At 44.3% G+C, this 20,098-nt stretch overlaps 1 protein-coding gene across 1 annotated transcript in view; it reads left to right on the top strand.

The window, feature by feature from the left end:
- CCDC83 (coiled-coil domain containing 83) overlaps nucleotides 1–15,612 on the top strand; it is a 63,667-nt gene extending 48,055 nt beyond the window's left edge. The window contains exons 5-11 of the mRNA XM_040426388.1: nucleotides 1,782–1,949; nucleotides 3,016–3,107; nucleotides 4,878–4,946; nucleotides 5,284–5,405; nucleotides 8,829–8,923; nucleotides 13,085–13,224; nucleotides 15,029–15,612. Of these exons, the coding sequence (XP_040282322.1) occupies nucleotides 1,782–1,949; nucleotides 3,016–3,107; nucleotides 4,878–4,946; nucleotides 5,284–5,405; nucleotides 8,829–8,923; nucleotides 13,085–13,224; nucleotides 15,029–15,190 (848 nt within the window). The 3' untranslated portion in view covers nucleotides 15,191–15,612. The remainder of the gene's footprint in view (nucleotides 1–1,781; nucleotides 1,950–3,015; nucleotides 3,108–4,877; nucleotides 4,947–5,283; nucleotides 5,406–8,828; nucleotides 8,924–13,084; nucleotides 13,225–15,028) is intronic.
- The last annotated feature ends 4,486 nt before the right edge of the window (nucleotides 15,613–20,098 follow it).

Below are 20,098 nucleotides of genomic sequence, written 5' to 3'. Positions count from 1 at the left end.
TCTTGTTAAGAAGGCTTCAGGGCGTCCAAGAAAGTCCAGCAAGCACCAGGATCGTCTCCTAAAGAGGATTCAGCTGCGGGATCGGAGTGCCACCAGTGCAGAGCTTGCTCAGGAATGGCAGCAGGCAGGTGTGAGCGCATCTGCACGCACAGTGAGGCGAAGACTTTTGGAAGATGGCCTGGTGTCAAGAAGGGCAGCAAAGAAGCCACTTCTCTCCAAAAAAAACATCAGGGACAGATTGATCTTCTGCAGAAAGTATGGTGAATGGACCTCTGAGGACTGGGGCAAAGTCATATTCTCCGATGAAGCCACTTTCCAATTGTTTGGGGCATCTGGAAAAAGGCTTGTCCGGAGAAGAAAAGGTGAGCGCTACCATCAGTCCTGTGTCATGCCAACAGTATAGCATCCTGAGACCATTCATGTGTGGGGTTGCTTCTCATCCAAGGGAGTGGGCTCACTCACAATTTTGCCCAAAAACACAGCCATGAATAAAGAATGGTACCAAAACACCCTCCAACAGCAACTTCTTCCAACAATCCAACAACAGTTTGGTGAAGAACAATGCATTTTCCAGCACGATGGAGCACCGTGCCATAAGGCAAATGTGATAACTAAGTGGCTCGGGGACCAAAACGTTGACATTTTGGGTCCATGGCATGGAAACTCCCCAGATCTTAATCCCATTGAGAACTTGTGGTCAATCCTCAAGAGGCGGGTGGACAAACAAAAACCCACTAATTCTGACAAACTCCAAGAAGTGATTATGAAAGAATGGGTTGCTATCAGTCAGGAATTGGCCCAGAAGTTGATTGAGAGCATGTCCAGTCGAATTGCAGAGGTCCTGAAAAAGAAGGGCCAACACTGCAAATACTGACTCTTTGCATAAATGTCATGTAATTGTCGATAAAAGCCTTTGAAACGTATGAAGTGCGTGTAATTATATTTCACTACATCACAGAAACAACTGAAACAAAGATCTAAAAGCAGTTTAGCAGCAAACTTTGTGAAAACTAATATTTGTGTCATTCTCAAAACTTTTGGCCACGACTGAAAACATGCATCCTGGTACTAGAGAATCTCAAGGCTGTACAGAGAAAGGGGTTGAACATTTTGAATAAAGACCAATTAAAGAAAAAAGATTTTTAGCTCAAAATGAGTACAATGCAATAATAAATAAAAAAAATTCCCCTAAAGGTGTCCATAGCCTTTAAGGAGTCTTGAAGGCTACCAAATTAATAATTACAATGTCAACCTCTAAAATATACAATGAAACAACTTTGCAAATAGTTTTAATCAATAAAATTCCCAACCGTTTTGTGTCTACAGATTTATGCTAACCAATGTATCTCCATGGTAACAGACTACAAACAAACCCTGTGTGGTCTGATCCTGCAGTCCCTTCCACCTGTCCCCTGCTTCATACTAACACATCAAATGTATCTTACCAAGAACTAGGAGGCAGATAGAAGGAAATGTGGCTGCAAGATCAGACTACACAGGGTTGGTATGTAGTCTGTAACCATGGAAACATATAAGTGCATAGGAGCTGTACACACAAAGTAGCAGGATATTTTTAACCAAAACTATTTGCAACATTGCTTTATTTTTTTTACAGTTACTACTCGATGCTCTCGATAAGCGATGCATACATGGTTAAAGGTTCTCATCTCTCCTGGCATGTGGTGGAGTTGACTATATTTAGAGAGAATGTTACCTGCAGCACGCGTCCACATGGAAAACACGGCGTCTTTCATTTCTGACTTTTAAATCTTTATTTTTAGAGCTTCGCAGTGAGATAAATGGTCTGGAGCAGAAGATTATGTTAGCAGAAGCAGAGAAGAATTACTGGCTGCAGTATAAGAATGTGGGAAGCTGGGAACATGCCAGACAGATCCAACACTTACAGGAAGAAATCAGCAACATTAAACAGAACTTCACTGAAATAGACGGTCAGTCGGGTGGGATTTATTGCAGCAGTACATGGCGTACGCTCACTCAAGTGTTAAGGATTTCTGAGTTTTTCTATAAACACCTCAGTGGTGGAAAAAGTGATTCTGTTAGAGAACATAGATGTTTCCAGCAGAACTGAATTTCAGAAATTTTTTGCACAACATATGTTTCTGTAGGTTTGACCATGACCATTGCAGGGCAAAGCTCTTTCCATGCCCAAATGACTATTTGCATTTCTAGTAGTTTGTTGCGCCATCCAGTTCTTGTCTGTAGTTTGGTGCTCCAGTCTGTTCATAGAATCTAATATTTTGGTGACCCAGATAATCCATGATGTCTAATTATATGGTGCTTCAAACTGTTCTTGGTGTCCAGGATCATGGTTCTCTAGAGGCCCATATATCCCGTGATCTTTTTTGGTGCCCAATAGTTTGATGCTTTAGTGAGTCCTTGTTGTGTAGTAACTCCTGACAACCCATTGTGTTCAGTAGTTTAGTTTCCCAGAGAGTTGTTGACATACAAGTTTGGTGCTCTAGACAGTCCCTGGTCCTAGTTTGCTGCTCAAGACATTTAATAGTATCCTTGTTCTCCAGTAATTTGGTGCCTCAGGCAATCCTTTGTCTCCATTAGTTTTGTTCTTCAGGTAGTCCTTGGTCTCTAGCAGTTTGGTGCTTCAGGGAGTCCTTGGTTTCCAGTAGTTTGGTCCTTCAGGCAGCCTTTGGTCTCTAGTAGTTTGGTGTTTCAGGCAGTCCTTGGTCCCACAATCATGCCTGATCTTTGAGTGCAGTCCTGTTCTTTCTTCACCTGTCCTCATGAAGCAGTTGTGGACCTTCTTAAAACTGCTGGAGTCTCATAGATAACTCTACAGCAGTGGTCATCTGTGATAGGATGAAGCTTAGTGTCCCAGTCCAGTCTATTTGAGCACCATGAACATATAGCTCTGAGATCTGAGAACCAGCAGCCCCTCTGTTCTTTCATCATGGACCCCCAAGTGATTAAACTTTTGCTCGTTCTGATGTCTCATTGACAGAGATCTTTAATTTAATTTTTATTTTTCATCTCACAAAGAATATTTCAAAAGAAACCTGGAGAAGACAAGACTTGACATAGATAGAGAAACAGAGATGAAAATGGATCAAACCAGAGAGATGGCGACACAGGTAACATGTATATGAAGCATAAAACCTTAAATAAATTCCAGTCCTTGGTTTCCAGTAGTTTGGTGCTTCAGGCAGTCTTTGGTCTCCAGTAGTTTGATGCTTCAGGCAGTCCTTGGTCTCCAGTAGTTTAGTTCTTCAGGCAATCCTCGGTCTTTAGTAGTTTATGTCTTCAGGCCGTATTTGGTCTCTAGTAGTCTGAAGCTACAGACTTACCTTGGTCTCCAGTAGTGTGATGCGTCAGGCAGTCCTTGGTCTCCAGTAGTGTGATGCTTCAGACTGTCCTCAGGCTGTCCTTGGTTTCCAGTAATGTGATGCTTCAGACTGTCCTTGGTCTCCAGTAGCCTGATTCTTCAGGCTCTTCTTGATCTCCAGTAGTTTGATGCTTCAGGGAGTCCTCTAGTAGTTTGGTGCTTCAAGAAGTCCTTGGTCTCCAGTAGCTTGGTCCTTTAGGCAGTTATTGGTCTCCAGTAGTTTGGTTCTTCAGGCAGTCCTTGGTCTTTAGTAGTCTGATACTTCAAGCTTTCCTTGGTCTCCAGTGGTTTGGTTCTTCAGGCTGCCCTTGATCTTCAGAATTTAGATGCTTCAGGCCGTCCTTAGTCTCTAGTAGTTTGGTGCATCGAGAAGCCCTTGGTCTCCCATAGTTTGGTGCTTCAGGCAGTCCTTGGTTTCCTGTAGTTTGGTTCTTCAGGCAGTCTTTGGTTTTCAGTAGTTTGGTTCTTCAGACGGTCCTTGGTTTCCAATAGTTTTGTTCTTTAGGCAGTCCTTGATCTCCAGTAGTCTGATACTTGGGGTTGTCCTTGGTCTTCAGTGATTCGGTTTTTCATGCAATCTTTGGTTTCCAGTAGTTTGGTTCTTCAGGCAGTCCTTGGTCTCCTGTAGTCTAATACTGTCCTTGGTCTCCAGTGGTTTGGTTCTACAGGCAGATCTTGGTTTCGAGTAGTCTGATGCTTCAGGCAGTCTTTGTGTCCTGTAATGTGATGCTTCAGGCAGTCCTTGGTCTCCAGTTGTGAGATGCATTAGGCTGTCCTTGATCTCCAGTAGTTTGGTGCTTCAGGCTTTCCTTGGTCTCTAATAGTTTAGTGCTTTGAGAAGTTGTGTATGGTATTTCAGAGCAGCCCAATTTACTTCAATGGTGCTGAGCTGCAATTCCAAACACAACCTGTGTACATATGTGGCACTGTTTCTGGAAGTAATCCGCCATGATTTTCGAAATTTGTATAATCTCTGAAAACTACAAGATTTTATTGTAAGATTTGATGTTATGTCTTCTCTACCCTTAAAATGAAATTTCACACAAGTTTTATGACTGTCCGATAATCCAGAACATTCGATAATCTGGCACATTTTGGTCCTCTCTGAGATTGGGTTAAAAACTTTTCACTGTAAATACAGTGTATAATGAATATCCTTTAATCAGGAATTCATTGTCTGAACATCCGACAGATTCCTGAAGAGTTCTGAAATATTATATGAACGTTCATGAGCAGAAGTAACTAATATGGAAACTACTGGGATTCAGATAACAGTATTTACTGTTCTATTGCCATCCAATAATCCAGCACCTATCAGCTCCCAATGATGCTGGATTAAAGGAATGTTTTCGTATATCAGTATGGAGACATTATTGGTGGGAATACCTCTTTAATTTTTTCATCTTACCCCTGACCACAGAAGGCCGGTTTGGGGATTATAGCAAATGGCACACCATAGATTATATGTAAAATATAGGACATTGTAGGGAAAATAAATATATATTTTTGTATTTTCCAGGACGCAGTAAACAACATTGATGATGAGAGTCGGAGGGAGATTAAGGAGAACGAATGGTTAAAGCGAGAGGTAATTCACAGATACTGATCAAACCCATAGCTGGACAGTGTCCATAGTGTCACAATAGGGAAGCATTGTAAACCTTACTGTATGCATTTATATACTAAACTCAAGAATAACTTCGTGTGCAGGTAGCTCCCTCTAGTGGTGGCTGAAAGCAGCTACAATGTTATCATTAGCTCTATGTCTTTCTATGCGGCGGATTTGGAGCTCTGTATCAGCAAAACAGGGCTTTGACTAAATATAAAGATATCATAAGGAATCCGCCCAGAATGTTGGACCTTAAAATGACATGGACCGCCACGGGACGAGTCTCTGAACGTTGTGCTTTTCTCGTCCACGCCAGGTTGATATCTACAGCAAAGACATTCGCGATCTGGAGGCGTCTGTCCTTAAAACCGAGCAAGAAAATTTGCAATTAATAAATCATCTTTTTGATTGCCGACTTGATGACCTAAAAAAATCAAGGTACAGAAATGATCGGAGTTGTAGTGATTAACCCTGCAAGGGTAGCGGGTTTTTTCTGGGTCTGTGCTGCAGTACAGTCCACATGCTGTGAAGATTTCTAAGCTCTTGTGAAAGTTCATGACCCCTGTAGATATATCCATATTGTAATAAGAGGATTAGATTATTATAATGCTTATTATTATTATTCCCATCCCAGATTACATTTACCGCCCACAGCGCGCCATGACTCACGGAGGACAGTATGAACTTTTACCACCGTGTACATATGTATCACTCGGTGTCCTGCTGTCTCCTTCCCTGTTTGAATCCAGTCTTGAAATGGGCGGAGACAGAAACATTGTAACCACGGTAACATTGTGGTTAAATTGTAACAATGTAACCGCTGATCAGATGAATAACACAGAGGACAGCAGCAGGAGAGAAGTGTGCTGATCTTGCGGGGGACAGTGACCTGTCAATTTATATGTATATCTGAGGACAGGGCTGCATGTAGCTAGTGTCATGATTATGGGAGAGGAATGGAGACAAGTGGATTAGAGGAAGGAGCAGGGTCTTTGCAGGAGAACAGAGTATTTTCGGAAACAGGGCGTGCTGATTTTGCGGCAGGCAGTGACCTGTCCTTTTATGTGTATGTATGAGGATGGCACTTAAGGCAACCGAGCAGCGTCTTGATTGTTGGAGAGGAATGCAAACAAGTGGATTAGAGGAAGGGGCATACTCTTTGCAGAAGCACACAGTATTTCATGAATGGTGTGTGCTGATTTTGTGGGAGGCAGTGACCTGTCCATACATGTGTATTTATGAGGACAGGGCTGCACGTAACAGGAGCAGCGTCAGGATTGTTGGAAAGGAATGGAGACAAGTGTATCAGAGGAAGGGGCAGGGGCCTTGCAGAAGCAGAGTATTTCGGGAACAGAGTTTGCTGATTTTGCGGCAGGCAGTGACCTTTCCATTTATATGTACAGTAAGGACTCCATGTAACAGGACCAGCATAATAACTGGTGGAGAGGAATGGAGACGGTTGGATTAGAGGTAGGGGTAGGAACTTTGCAGGGGCACAGAGTATTTCAGGATTGGTGTGTACCAATTTTTCAGCAGGCAGTGATCTGTCTACTCGCCTACTGATGTTAGGGCTGCACTTTATAGGCACAATGTCTAAGGTCCCTGGCAGCAAAGAGAATTTTTGTTGTCCTGATCTTGTAAGAAGTAGTGACCTGTAAACTCAAGGACAATGGAAGACTGGATTGGGGGGGAGTGGGAGAAGAGACAAAGTATATCAGGAGAGATGTGTGCTAGTCTCGTGAGAGGCAGAGTATTGTCCATTCCTGATGATATTCGTGAAAAGAGGACTGCAGGGCACACAGAAATATTATAAAGGGAGAATAGGAATCGACACTCCTGGGAGATCACATACAGTCAGGTCCATAAATATTGGGACATCGACACAATCCTAACATTTTTGGCTCTATACACCACCACAATGGATTTGAATTGAAATGAACAAGATGTGCTTTACCTGCAGACTGTCAGCTTTAATTTGAGGGTATTTACATCCAAATCAGGTGAACGGTGTAGGAATTACAGCAGTTTGCATATGTGCTTCCCACTTGTTAAGGGACCAAAAGTAATGGGACAATTGGCTTCTCAGCTGTCCCATGGCCAGGTCTGTGTTATTCCCTCATTATCCCAATTACAATGAGCAGATAAAAGGTCCAGAGGTCATTTCCAGTCTGCTATTTGCATTTGGAATCTGTTGCTGTCAACTCTCAAGATGAGATCCAAAGAGCTGTCACTATCAGTGAAGCAAGCCATCATTAGGCTGAAAAAACACAACAAATCCATCAGAGAGATAGCAAAAACATTAGGCCTGGCCAAAACAACATTATGGAACATTCTTAAAAATAAGGAACGCACCGGTGAGCTCAGCAACACCAAAAAGACCCGGAAGACCACGGAAAACACCTGTGTGAATTATTTCCCTGGTGAAAAAAACCCCCTTCACAACAGTTGGCCAGATCAAGAACACTCTCCAGGAGGTAGGTGTATGTGTGTTAAAGTCAACAATCAAGAGAAGACTTCACCAGTGAATACAGAGGGTTCACCACAAGATGTAAACCATTGGTGAGCCTCAAAAACAGGAAGGCCAGATTAGAGTTTGCCAAACGACATCTAAAAAAGCCTTCACAGTTCTGGAACAACATCCTATGGACAGATGAGACCAAGATCAACTTGTACCAGAGTGATGGGAAGAGAAGAGTATGGAGAAGGAAAGGAACTGCTCATGATCCTAAGCATACCACCTCATCAGTGAAGCATGGTGGTGGTAGTGTCATGGCGTGGGCATGTATGGCTGCTAATGGAACTTCTTCTCTTGTATTTATTGATGATGTGACTGCTGACAAAAGCAGCAGGATGAATTCTGAAGTGTTTCGGGCAATATTATCTGCTCATATTCAGCCAAATGCTTCAGAACTCATTGGACGGCGCTTCACAGTGCAGATGGACAATGACCCAAAGCATACTGCAAAAGCAACCAAAGAGTTTTTTAAGGGAAAGAAGTGGAATGTTCTGCAATGGCCAAGTCAATCACCTGACCTGAATCCGATTGAGCATGCATTTCACTTGCTGAAGACAAAACTGGAGGGAAAATGCCCCAAGAACAAGCAGGAACTGAAGACAGTTGCAGTAGAGGCCTGGCAGAGCATCACCAGGGATGAAACCCAGCGTCTGGTGATGTCTATGCGTTCCAGACTTCAGGCTGTAATTGACTGCAAAGGATTTGCAACCAAGTATTAAAAAGTGAAAGTTTGATTTATGATTATTATTCTGTCCAATTACTTTTGGTTCCTTAACAAGTGGGAGGCACAGATGGAAACTGCTGTAATTCCTGCACCGTTCACCTGATTTGGATGTAAATACCCTCAAATTAAAGCTGACAGTCTGCAGGTAAAGTACATCTTGTTTGTTTCATTTCAAATCCATTGTGGTGGTGTATAGAGCCAAAAATGTTAGAATTGTGTCGATGTCTCAATATTTATGGACCTGACTGTACAGACCTAGAGTAGAACAGCTGTCCTTCCCAGCAGCACAGAGTATTTCAGGAGATGTGTTGATCTTGTAATAGGCAGTGACCTGTCCACTTATTTGATGGTGTTAGGGATGATAGGGCTGTATAGGGATGGAGGCAGTGTCATGGAGGAAAGTTTAAAATTACAAAAGAGAATTAATAAAGATTTTGGAAGGAGCAGAGTCTTTTCCAGCAGCACAGAGAATTTCAGGAGATGTGTGTGCTGCTGATCTGGTGAAAGGCATTGTTTTGGAAGGATCCAGGTTCTCCAGGGAGGTGAAGCTCTTATTAAATGTGTTCAGCAACATTATCAGATGACGAGTTTGCATCGTCATATCGATTTTCTTCTTTTGCAGGAACACATTCTTGACTCAGGTGGTCAGCCTGGATCTCCTGGCGGACGGCTTACTAGGAGAAGACTTTGCCAAACTAGACTTGGACACGACTTCAGGTCCTGAAGCTTCTTGAGAAACCTTGTATTTACAATAAGCCATAGTCTACAGACAGGTCTGGGTAGACCTAGGAAGAACCCATAGTGATCATCCATCATCATCAGGGCATTTCTGGGGCTCCAAGGAAACTTATATCTAGGGGCCCCTCTAACTCTGCTAAGCTCCGTCTCATCAGACATAATATGGTGACCTCTTATGTGCCCCCCAACACAGAAGAAAGCCCCCCCCCCCATGTGCCTTCCAACACAATATAGTGACCCCTTAGTTGCCCCTTTAGTGGGTGAACACTCACCTATCTCATGTTTCCACTAGGGACCAATCAGATCCCAGTCTGTCTGGCGGTCAGGTGCACCATGGGGCAATGATGCCACCACCACACCGCCAGTTGCAGGGTGAATGGTGGAGCAAGGAGCTGACGGGTAATTGCTTCACCGCTGTATTCAACTGTCCTCTACACAGGAAGGCTGTTGAAATAGGTGCCACTGATCTATGGGGGCCCCATGCAATTGTGTGGTCCTATGGGAGAATACGTCGTCTTTATTCATGATATAATGACCATATCTGCAACGAACACACTTTATTTTAATTGTCCGCCATTTTCAAGATGAAGGAATCCCGGCAACCGTATCTTACTTCAAAGTACATTGCTTTATTCTTAATCATTCAATATATGATAAAGACGCGTTTCGGCACAAAGCCTTTCTCAGTTGGTATGTAATCAAAGTAGTACGTCGCCTTTATATAGATAACATAACGGATCCCACGCAGGTGACGTAACGCGCCCAGCAGTAGGCGCCGATTACCACAACACAAAACATGAACATATCACTAACAAGGTTTCACTTTCATATGTAGCAATGATGAAAAAGCATACCGCATTCTCATTCATAGAGGTATTCAGCGCGACGATAAGGTCTATGGAGAAAGTGAGCTAGAAACATCAACAGAGGAGATTTATGTGTTCTCTCATAATCCTGGTTAAGACCCCTGGGATGTATCGTACGTAAAGGGAACCTGTCACCTGGATTTTGGGTATAGAGCTGAGGACATGGTCTGCTAGATGGCCGCTAGCACATCTGCAATATCCAGTCCCCATAGCTCTGTGTGCTTTTATCGTGTAAAAAAATAATTATTTGATACATATGCAAATTAACCTGAGATGAGTCCTGTCCCTGACTCATCTCATGTACAGGACTCATCTCAGGTTAATTTGCATATGTATCAAATATTTTTTTTTTTACACAATAAAAGCACACAGAGCTATGGGGACTGGATATTGCGGATGTTCTAGCGGCCATCTAGCAACCCATGTCCTCAGCTCTATACACAAAATCCCAGTGACAGATTCCCTAGCACATCCGCAATACCCAGTCCCCATAGCTCTGTGTGCTTTTATTGTGTAAAAAAAACAACTATTTTATAGATATGTAAATGAACCGTAGATAAGTCCTGTCTCCTCCGTGCTTCAGAGATGAGTCCAGCGTTCCGACTCTGAGCCCAGCCACGTCCACTGTGAAGGAGCCCAGCGCCGCCCGCATCCTCCGAATCTCCTCCTTGCTCCCCGACGTCACAAAGCTAAAGTGCCGTAATCTCGCAATGCGCGAGCTAGGGCATGCGCAGTTCGTTACCTGCGGCTGATGCCAGCACAGGGAAGGAACACTATGCCGACACTGCGCATGCGCGAGCTCAGGCATCGCGAGATTACGGCGTATAGGGGGCGGTGCTGGGCTCCTTCACAGTAAGAAAACTTACCATCTGCCTATCAAAAGTGATGGTAAATTCAAGACCTTCACCTACGGTATTCAAATAGTCAAAAAAGGAAAGGAGGGACTCCTGTGGCCCCGCCCACACCCAAAAAATGTCATCAATAAACCTCTTCCACATCAGGATATTTTTCTGATATGGCGCAGTGTTATATACATGTGACTCCTCAAAAGATGACATAAATGCCTTAGCGTAGGGCGGGGCCAGATTAGAACCCATCGCGGTCCCGCGCCGCTGCAAATAATAAGTATCCTCAAACATGGAATAATTCTCAAACAAAACCAAATGCAGCATTTGTAGAAAAAATTATTGTTGCGTGCAGCGTGCCTGAGTAGATATTGACACCATGAACTAAGAACACGAGATCCTTCTTATTGGATACATCCCATTTCTTGGCGGATCTCCGCTCGATCCCTCCTGAAAGCTGGTTGGTAACCATAGCGGTTGTAAGTCGATAGAACATAAGAGTGCAATGCAGGCAGCGGCTGATTCATTGCGAACTAGTGACTACTCCGGCAAACCACAAGAATTTTTTCTACAAATGCTGCATTTGGTTTTGTTTGAGAATTATTTCATGTTTGAGGATACTTCTTATTTGCAGCGGCGCGGGACCGCGATGGGTTCTAATGTGGCCCCGCCCTACGCTAAGGCATTTATGTCATCTATTGAGGAGTCACATGTATATAACACTGCGCCATATCAGAAAAATATCCTGATGTGGAAGAGGTTTATTGATGACATTTTTGGGTGTGGGCGGGGCCACAGGAGTCCCTCCTTTCCTTTTTTGACTATTTGAAGGTCTTAAATTTACCATCACTTTTGACAAGCAGATGGTAAGTTTTCTGGACATCACTGTAATGAAAAACGGACATGGTCATCTTTCAACTGATCTGTTCAGAAAGGAGATTGATAGGAACAGATTCCTCCATTAGACTAGTGCTCACCCGTACGATACATCCCCAGGGTCTTAACCGGGATTATGAGATAAGGCTACTTTCACACTGGCGTTTTGGCTTTCCGTTTGCAAGATCCGTTCAGGGCTCTCACAAGCGGTCCAAAACGGATCAGTTTCGCCCTAATGCATTCTGAATGGAAAAGGATCCGCTCAGAATGCATCAGTTTGCCTCCCATCAGTCTCCATTCCGCTCTGGAAGCGGAAACCTGCAACGTTTTGCTGTCCGCTTGACGAAACTGAGCCAAACGGATCCGTCCTGGCACACAATGTAAGTCAATGGGGAACGGATACGTCTACCATTGACTTTCAATGGAGTTCATGACGGATCCGTCTTGGCCATGTTACAGATAATACAAACGGATCCGTTCTGAACGGATGCATGCGGTTGTATTATTGTAATGGATCTGTTTTTGCAGATCCATGACGGATCCGCCCAAAGCGCGAGTGTGAACACGTTTATAAATCTCCTCTGTTGATGTTTCTAGCTCACTGTCTCTCTAGTGACTTGTTCACTTTCTCCATAGACCTTATCGTCGCGCTGAATACCTCTATGAATGAGAATGCGGTATGCTTTTTCATCATTGCTACATATGAAAGTGAAACCTTGTTGCCGATTTGTTCATGTTTTGCGTTGTGGTAATCGCCGCCTACTGCAGGGCGCGTTACGTCACCTGCGTGGGATCCGTTATGTTATCTATATAAAGGGGACGCACTACTTTGATTACATACCTACTGAGAAAGGCTTTGTGCAGAAACGCGTCTTATATTGAACGATTAAGAATAAAGCAATGTACTTTGACGTAAGATACGGTTGCCGGGATTCCTTTACGTATTCCAAGTGGGGCTCGCTCCTTCCCGCTGCAACGTGAACGAACGATCGAGTGCCGACTGGATTCTGTGTCAGTGAGTAAAAACATCCATTGTTTACATCCAAAGGCTGACTGTCCGAGTCTTGTTTTCACTGACACCGGTGCACAGCTAAACAAAACAAAAATGTGTCCATTCATTGAGAGCAAGCAGACATACTGAAAATGGTGAGGATGTGAGAAATCTTTATTTAAGTAAAACTAGAACATCCCCTAAGATTTAACTTTCCTCTCCTAGACTTCGCACCCGCCCCATCCTGTAGTTACAAGCACCTGTCCAGCCACATGGAGCATAGGATTTCTATAGGAGAGTGTTGTGGGCATGCTCTGTGACCCGTACTGGGGTCATGGTGCAGGGAGGGGGAGGAGGTGAGCTCCAACCCATTATCTATTGTGAATGGTCGTTCCTGTGTGACCCATCAGTGTTATCCTGGTGATAATGAGATGACTGCTGAGAAGTGAGCTTAGTGATGGTGGTGCAGGCGTCCAACGTGTGAACTGATGCAGTAGGTTTCACCAGGTTCGATAGTTGTATAATAACAGAAGATGGATGAATGTAATATGTCTACCTCTAGGAGCAGATGAAAGATGTAATAATGAGACGCTCACAGAGGCGGGGGACAACCTAATCTATGCAAACAGAAAGGAGATGAACCCCCCTACAATTCTGGGGCTCAATCATCCACTACACGAGGAGGAGGAGGAAGGCTTCAAGGTGAGACAACTGGGACAATGTACAGATGCAAGTGTTCTTTAAAGAGGGGTTTTCCCGCCAAATTTGTCACCTAGGTAATGACTGTTTGATTGCCAGAGCCCCACAGATCATTACAAGTGCCCCCCCCCCCCCATATCCCCTCGCCCATGCAGCGGTTTTGAGGATTTTGAATCAAAGAACCTAGAAGCACGTCCCCTTATAACATCTGCAGTTACACAAAAATCGCGCTTGCTCTGGGGTTGCCAGAGTAGCATCTACACAGACTGCATGGACATCCTGTCATGTTACCTCGACTCATAAGAACACAGTCACAAGAGCGCACGTCACATGACAGGGTCTGTGGATTCTACCATGGCAACCCCAGAGCAGGCACGACACTGACATTACCGCTGCCGTTATGAGAGTGAAACAAAATAAGGTACTTTACAAAAAGACATTCGCTTCCGTATAAAGCGAGGGAGCCACCTTTACGCCCTCAAAGGAGGTGAGATGATGTAAAAAGCTAGAACCAGCCCTGTACCTCACATGGATCCAGAGATCTCCACATTCATTGCTTCAATTGCTCTGCCAGATTTATTTCAGACTGGCAGCTTGGGGGACATGGCCTTTCTGCTGCAGCTCTCTCATTATCAGCTCAGGGGTGTGTCTTTTCTGCTGTAGCTCTCCCCCGATCAAGGCTCAGTGGGTGCGTCCTTTCTGCTGCAGCTCTCTCATTATCAGCTCAGGGGTGTGTCTTTTCTGCTGTAGCTCTCCCCCGATCAAGGCTCAGTGGGTGTGTCCTTTCTGCCGCAGCTCTCTCATTATCAGCTCAGGGGTGTGTCTGTTCTGCTGTAGCTCTCCCCCAATTAAGGCTCAGTGGGTGTGTCCTTTCTGCTGCAGCTCTCTCATCAGCTCAGGGGTGTGTCTTTTCTGCTGTAGCTCTCCCCAATCAAGGCTCAGTGAGTGTGTCCTTTCTGCTGCAGCGCCCCCCCCCCCCCCCTCAAAAAATAAATAAAATAAAATAAATAAATCACAGCTCTCTCCCTTTCACAGTTCATGGGTGTGTGCCCTTAGTCAGTGGGCATGTCCTTTCTGCTATAGATCTAACCCTATAACTCTCAGCTTTTGCACTATACACTTTTAGTAACAGCAAAAACACAAATCTGATTGTTTGTTACAATGTATCAGTCTGTTTTCAAGAATGTTGTCTAAGACTGGATACAATTGTAGCAAACCCTCTTCAGTGAAAACGATAAGGCTCTATTCACATCCCAAAACAACACATCAGGCCGGAACCCAATGGACACGATTATAAACGAGTGGGGTCTGTTGGGCACTGGTGTTATCCGTTATAGGATGCCTCCAGCGTAGCGCTAAGACTTCAGTGGTGAACGCAACTGTGACTATAGGCTTAATACCTAGATGTGTAAAAAAAAAAAAAAAAAAAAAAAAGGTTTACGGAGAGCAAGCAGAGATCTTACAAGGTTGAAGACAAAGAATGCACCAAAACTTCTAATTCAAAACGTATTCATTGTATATAGTGAAAAGTTATACAGGTCACTAATACTTTGGATATAGTTTCCTAATGGATTTCAAGAGCTCTGCTTGCAGTCACTGGAAGTAAATACTTGTTCAGGTGATGGGAGGCGGCTGTCCGATCATCACATGACCCGTCCAACCGCTGTACATAAAACAATAAGCTTGGCCCCATTCACTTACTACAAGCAGAGATTTTGAAAACAGCACAGATTTTGTGCAGAAAGTATATTCAAAACTGTGATAACTTTATTTATAATCTGGCTGACATTTCCTCTACGTTTTATAGGAGTCATCACAAGCGGGCCCCCTGGAGCTGAAGTTGTTAAGCGTTATGGGACAAACCAAGCCGATACACAAGCAGAGCGCGGACACAAAACTTCCAGAGCAGTCAGACAGCAGAGTTAAGTGGCCGCTAACACAGAGGATGATAAAATCCACCTTCCCGTAACCAGCTAAACATAAAGTAATAGTACCGCCATCATTCATCAGACACTGGTATATGGATGCTGGGACAACCACAGGAAGGAACGTGACCGCTGCACTATTCCAATATAGAAGCCTGCATGATGACTGTTTCCAAGGATTGCATGAACGCTTACAGGCTGACCAAAGAGGAAGCGCCCGAGGATTATGTGACGGTATAGAATTTACTGGCAGAGATGACCCATGGGTGACTGATACTGCATGGCTGTGATGTGCATTCTGCAGGGCGTGGTACTTCCACAAGGCGACCATCTTTTAAAGGGGTGACACAAGACTAGAAAAACAAGGCTGAACTCCACTGAAGGGAACGTTGTGGAGTTGCGGATCCCACAATGGGGCACAGAGCGGGCGTAGCACCACATCACTCTTCATTGATTTTTTTTCCTTGTACAGCGATGCTCTGGTCCAGTGTTTCCCAACCAGTGTGCCTCCAGCTGTTGCAAAACTACAACTCCCAGCATGCCTGCACAGCCAAAGGCTGTCCGGGCATGCTGGGAGTTGTAGTTTTGCAACAGCTGGAGGCACACTGGTTGGGAAACACTGCTGAAGTCTGGTCAACTGCTGAGCTGGGAAAAAGCAGAAGGCGACGCGAAGCTAAACCAGCTCTGCTTCATCCTCGTTCTCAGGATCATTGGTGTTGCAGCGTTCAGACCAACAGATGACAAGTTGATGGGTTATTATCCTAGGGACATGGCATTGCTTTATCAGATTGGAATACTCCTTTAAGTGCAGCCACGTTTCAGAAAAGCTGCAACGTTTCCCCTACAGGGCAAATAATGTACTACACAGAGCCATTCAAATGAACGGCCATCTTTGAGATACATCGACAACTGTGTCCAGCAGAGCTTCTCTGCGGTAGCGGGCGTGGATCTATGCTCTGCTTGAGGGGGTCCCAAGGGCAGGTCAAATTCTCTATGATGTCCATATGGTGACGAAACCTTTTTAAAGGGGCACATAAAAAATAAAAAAAAAATCACTTATAAAGACTATTCTGTGTATTTTTTTTAAATAAAATAAATTGGTGCATGCTTGTTTTTCTCTCCGTCCCCATGTACAAGGGTTTAGGCTTTAGGCCCGCAGGGGTGGGAGACCTGCGGAACTCCGACTGTTGTAAAACTACAATTCCCAGCATGCTCCATTTATTTTCATGAGAGTTCCTAGATGAGCGGAGCAAGTATGCATGCTGGGAGTTGTAGTTTCACAATAGCTGGAGTGCCGTAGGCTGCCCACCCCTGTAGGGCTTGCAACAAGTATAATGCTTTGGTTTTATCTTATATGTATTACCTCCAGGATCAGCAACCTCCAGTCCTCCTGAAACTACAACTCCCAGAATTGTCCTTTCACTTCTGAGAGTTACAAGAACAGCCGAGCAAGTATGCATGCTGGGAGTTGTAGTTTCACAATAGCTAGAGTGCCGTAGGCTGCCCACCCCTGTAGGGTTTGCTTTGGTTTTATCTTATATGTATTACCTCCAGTCCTCCTGAAACTACAACTCCCAAAATTGTCCTTTCACTTCTGAGAGTTACAAGAACAGCCGAGCAAGTGTGCATGTTGGGAGTTGTAGTTTCACAGAAGCTGGAGTGGCAAAGGTTTCTGATCCCTGTGTTAAAAGGGGTTGTGCAGCCTGTTTGTATTGATGACCTGTCCTCAGTATCAGATTGTGGGGGTCCTATCAGCTGCTTGAAGAGAACGCAGCGCTGCCTTCACCGTTTACCTGCTCTACGTTGATATTGCATCATCAGGTGTAATTCCATCCATCACCATTCACTTCTATGGGACGGCTCTGTAATATTCACCTGAATAGGAAGTAGCCATCCCATAGGAGTGAATGGGGACAGCGGAGATGTAATCGCACTGCTCGCCGCTGCCATGTCAATGGCGAGCAGGTAGTGAGGAGAAGGCAGCGCTGGTACAAGCTCTGCATTCTCTTCAAACAGCTGACCGGCAGGAGTACCGGGAGTCAGACCCCCGCACATCTGATATACAGTCAGGTGCATAAATATTGGGACATCGACACAATTGTAACACTTTTGGCTCTATACACCACCACAATGGATTTGAAATAAAACGAACAAGATGTGCTTTACCTGCAGACTGTCAGCTTCAATTTGAGAGTATTTACATCCAAATCAGGTGAACGGTGCAGGAATTACAGCAGTTTGCATATGTGCCTCCAACTTGTTAAGGGACCAAAAGTAATGGGACAATGGGCTTCTCGGCTGTTCCACGGCCAGGTGTGTGTTATTCCCTCATTATCCCAATTACAATGAGCAGATAAAAGGTCCACAGTTCATTTCACGTCTGCTATTTGCATTTGGAATCTGTTTCTGTCAACTCTCAAGATGAGATCCAAAGAGCTGTCACCATCAGTGAAGCAAGCCATCATTAGGCTGAAAAAACAAAACAAACCCATCGGAGAGGTAGCAAAAACATTAGTCCTGGCCAAAACAACTGTTTGGAACATTCTTACAAAGAAGGAACGCACCGGTGAGCTCAGCAACACCAAAAGACCCGGAAGACCACGGAAAACACCTGTGCTGGATGACCGAAGAATTCTTTCCCTGGTGAAGAAAACACCCTTCACAACAGTTGGCCAGATCAAGAACACTCTCCAGGAGGTAGGTGTATGTGTGTCAAAGTCAACAATCAAGAGAAGACTTCACCAGAGTGAATACAGAGGGTTCACCACAAGATGTAAACCATTGGTGAGCCTCAAAAACAGGAAGGCCAGATTAGAGTTTGCCAAACGACATCTAAAAAAGCCTTCACAGTTCTGGAACAACATCCTATGGACAGATGAGACCAAGATCGACTTGTACCAGAGTGATGGGAAGAGAAGAGTATGGAGAAGGAAAGGAACTGCTCATGATCCTGAGCATACCACCTCATCAGTGAAGCATGGTGGTGGTAGTGTCATGGCGTGGGCATGTATGGCTGCTAATGGAACTTCTTCTCTTGTATTTATTGATGATGTGACTGCTGACAAAAGCAGCAGGATGAATTCTGAAGTGTTTCGGGCAATATTATCTGCTCATATTCAGCCAAATGCTTCAGAACTCATTGGACGGCGCTTCACAGTGCAGATGGACAATGACCCAAAGCATACTGCAAAAGCAACCAAGGAGTTTTTTAAAGGGAGTCTGTCACCACAATTTGCCCTTATAGACCACTTACATAGCACTGTAGCATAACTATAGATCAGTCAAATGGTACCTTTGTCTTTTTGTTTGGATGTTTACCAGGGCCAAAAACTGAGTTTTATTCATATGTAAATGAGGGCTCGCAAGTGCCCAGGCCGCTCTTACTTCTTCTCACATAACCCCTCCTCAGCCTGTTGCTTGGTCCGCCCTGTAAGCATCTTACGTCATTCAGTGTACTGGCCGATATCCCGACCGCGCATGCGCACTGCATGGAATGATGCTGCTGCCCACAATGGTCATCACAGTACGCATGCGGGATATCGGCCAGTACACTGGATGACTTAAGATGCTTACAGGGCGGGCCAAGCAACAGGCTGAGGAGGGGTTATGTGAGAAGAAGTAAGAGCGGCCTGGGCACTTGCGAGCCCTCATTTACATATGAATAAAACTCAGTTTTTGGCCCTGGTGAACATCCAAACAAAAAAACAAAGGTACCATCGACTGATCTATAGTTATGCTATAGTGCTATGTAAGTGGTCTATAAAGGCAAATTGTGGTGACAGACTCCCTTTAAGGGAAAGAAGTGGAATGTTATGCAATGGCCGAGTCAATCACCTGACCTGAATCCGATTGAGCATGCATTTCACTTGCTGAAGACAAAACTGAAGGGAAAATGCCCCAAGAACAAGCAGGAACTGAAGACAGTTGCAGTAGAGGCCTGGCAGAGCATCACCAGGGATGAAACCCAGCTTCTGGTGATGTCTATGCGTTCCAGACTTCAGGCTGTAATTGACTGCAAAGGATTTGCAACCAAGTATTAAAAAGTGAAAGTTTGATTTATGATTATTATGTCCCATTACTTTTGGTCCCTTAACAAGTGGGAGGCACATATGGAAACTGTTGTAATTCCTACACCGTTCACCTGATTTGGATGTAAATATCCTCAAATTAAAGCTGACAGTCTGCAGGTAAAGCGCATCTTGTACGTTTCATTTCAAATCCATTGTGGTGGTGTATAGAGCCAAAAATGTTAGAATTGTGTCGATGTCCCAATATTTATGGACCCGACTGTAGATGACCTATTCTGGAGGATAGGTTATCAATATATAAAAAAAAAAAAAAAAAGCGGACAACCCCTGTAAGGCTACATTTACACGAATGTGAAATACGTCTGTCACACGGCCATTTTTTAGAACTAATTGATGTCAGTGGCAGTTACAGACCATGAATAGTGGCCGTCGAAAACAAGGACAGGTCCTATTTTCGGCAGTTTTCATGGACGATTGAGGCCCATTGAAAACAATGGGTCAGTTTTTCTGCCCTATAGACAGGAGTCTATATGTGGGGGCACAACTGGGGCCATATTATATGTATGAGGGCACAGCAGAGGGCTAATATCTACACTGGGGCACAACTATTATAACTACTGGGAGGCACTAAGGGGGCATTCCCTATACTGAGGCAGAAAGGGGAGCATTATATACTGAGGGCACTGCAAGGGTAGGGATTTTATCCTAAAAGCCCAATGAAATTCATCCATCTTTAATGCACAAATGGTTGAAAAATAGCCATGAATAACTGACCGTGTCCATTTTCCCTCCCACTATCACCTTACATTACTTTGCTCTCCGAGTCAGGACTTGTAGCACCTGCTAAAGAAGAACAAGATTTTGCTTCTAATTTTTAATAGCATCCTATTCTGGGAATAAAAAAAGTCCCCCTTTCTGATAGGG

This window comes from Bufo bufo, chromosome 3, assembly GCF_905171765.1.
Source record: "Bufo bufo chromosome 3, aBufBuf1.1, whole genome shotgun sequence".
NCBI lineage: Eukaryota > Metazoa > Chordata > Amphibia > Anura > Bufonidae > Bufo > Bufo bufo.
The sequence above is the reverse complement of the archived record's forward strand: the minus strand, read 5'-3'. Positions and strand labels throughout refer to the sequence as shown.